Below are 1,310 nucleotides of genomic sequence, written 5' to 3' on the forward strand. Positions count from 1 at the left end.
AGAATTCTGACTTTTTTCTAATATTACAATGAAATAAAATTAAAAAATCTGTTAACTTTTTTATTTTTCAGTAGCCTTGCACATCACTTATTTGCGGAAATAAACTAATCACTTTGCCGGAAGTTGTAGTGATCAGTTTCAGTTTCTATTCCGCCGATCCCCTCCGAAAGAAATAAACGAAACTTATGAAGGTTTAATGAGCTGAAGAGAGACAGATCCAGGGTGTAGAGCGCCGGTGCAGCGGATACGTGGAGCAGCTGGCTGATCTGTAAACCATTTCTATCAGTTGATCCCAACTTGCTGCGTCATTACCATGGATAGACTAAGTGGAAACCCTGTCGGTGATTTAGGCACCTATGCGCAGAGACATAGACTGCCGTTAGAGTTTAAGGATCTTGGAAGTGACGGCCCGGACCACATGAAAGTGTGAGTGGTCATATTTTCTTTATTCGGAGGAAGGAGGGTTTAACCAGTATTGATTATCTCTGAACTGGGTGGGAAGTCTTTAAGCAAATTTGCCATATCTTACTCACTGTCAATTTTCTCTTAAAGGGAGACTTATTAAATGTTAATAACGTGTTATTATCGCCTATCTGTCCTTCAGCAGTAGGCTGTTTTTGCTTAATTTATGCTGAATTATTTTTGCTGCTCAGTGGTACAGTGGTTAGCACTGCTGCCTTGCAGCAAGAAAGTTCTGGGTTTGATTCCTGGCCCGGCGTCTTTATGCATGGAGTTTGCATGTTCTCCCTGAGTATCCATGGGTTCTCTCCGGGTACTCCGTCTTCCTCCCACAGTCCAAAAACATGACTGTTAGGCTAATTGGCTTCTCTAGATTCTCCTTAGGTGTGAGTGAGTGGTTGTCTGTCCTGTTTGTCTCTGTGTTGCCCTGCGATGGACTGGCGACCTTCCAGGGTGTACCCTGCCTCTCGCCCATTCTGGGTCCCTGAGCAAGACCCTTAACCCCACGCTGCTCCCTGGGTCCCACACAGTGGCAACCCACTGCTCCCCAAGGGGATGGGTTAAATGCAGTGGGCTTGTGTTCTGAGAGCCCGGTTTGATCCCCACAGCCTCCACTCTGGGTTCCTGAGCAAATCCCTTAACCCCTGATTGCTCCCTGGGCGCCGCACAAAAGCAGCCCACTGCTCCCACAGGGGATTGTCATTGTGGGACAATAAATGGATTTACATTATTTTTTTTTTTTCAATGGGCTCAGAAAAAAATAAAACAAGGCAGTAATTCAATAGTTGATACATTATGTGAGCTGCAGTCAAAGAGCAACAGCAAATCTGCAGACCCAAGATTTACCAAAT

General features: G+C 45.0%; 1 protein-coding gene across 1 annotated transcript in view; it reads left to right on the top strand.

Annotated features, from left to right (window-relative positions):
• Positions 1 to 159: 159 nt before the first annotated feature.
• Positions 160 to 1,310, top strand: part of LOC107096531 (interferon-induced, double-stranded RNA-activated protein kinase-like) — a 14,287-nt gene continuing 13,136 nt past the window's right edge. The window contains exon 1 of the mRNA XM_015393232.1: positions 160 to 426. Coding sequence (XP_015248718.1) covers positions 314 to 426 — 113 coding nt within the window. The 5' untranslated portion in view covers positions 160 to 313. The remainder of the gene's footprint in view (positions 427 to 1,310) is intronic.

This window comes from Cyprinodon variegatus, unplaced genomic scaffold (genome assembly GCF_000732505.1).
Source record: "Cyprinodon variegatus isolate N-32 unplaced genomic scaffold, C_variegatus-1.0 Scaffold630, whole genome shotgun sequence".
Classification (NCBI taxonomy): domain Eukaryota; kingdom Metazoa; phylum Chordata; class Actinopteri; order Cyprinodontiformes; family Cyprinodontidae; genus Cyprinodon; species Cyprinodon variegatus.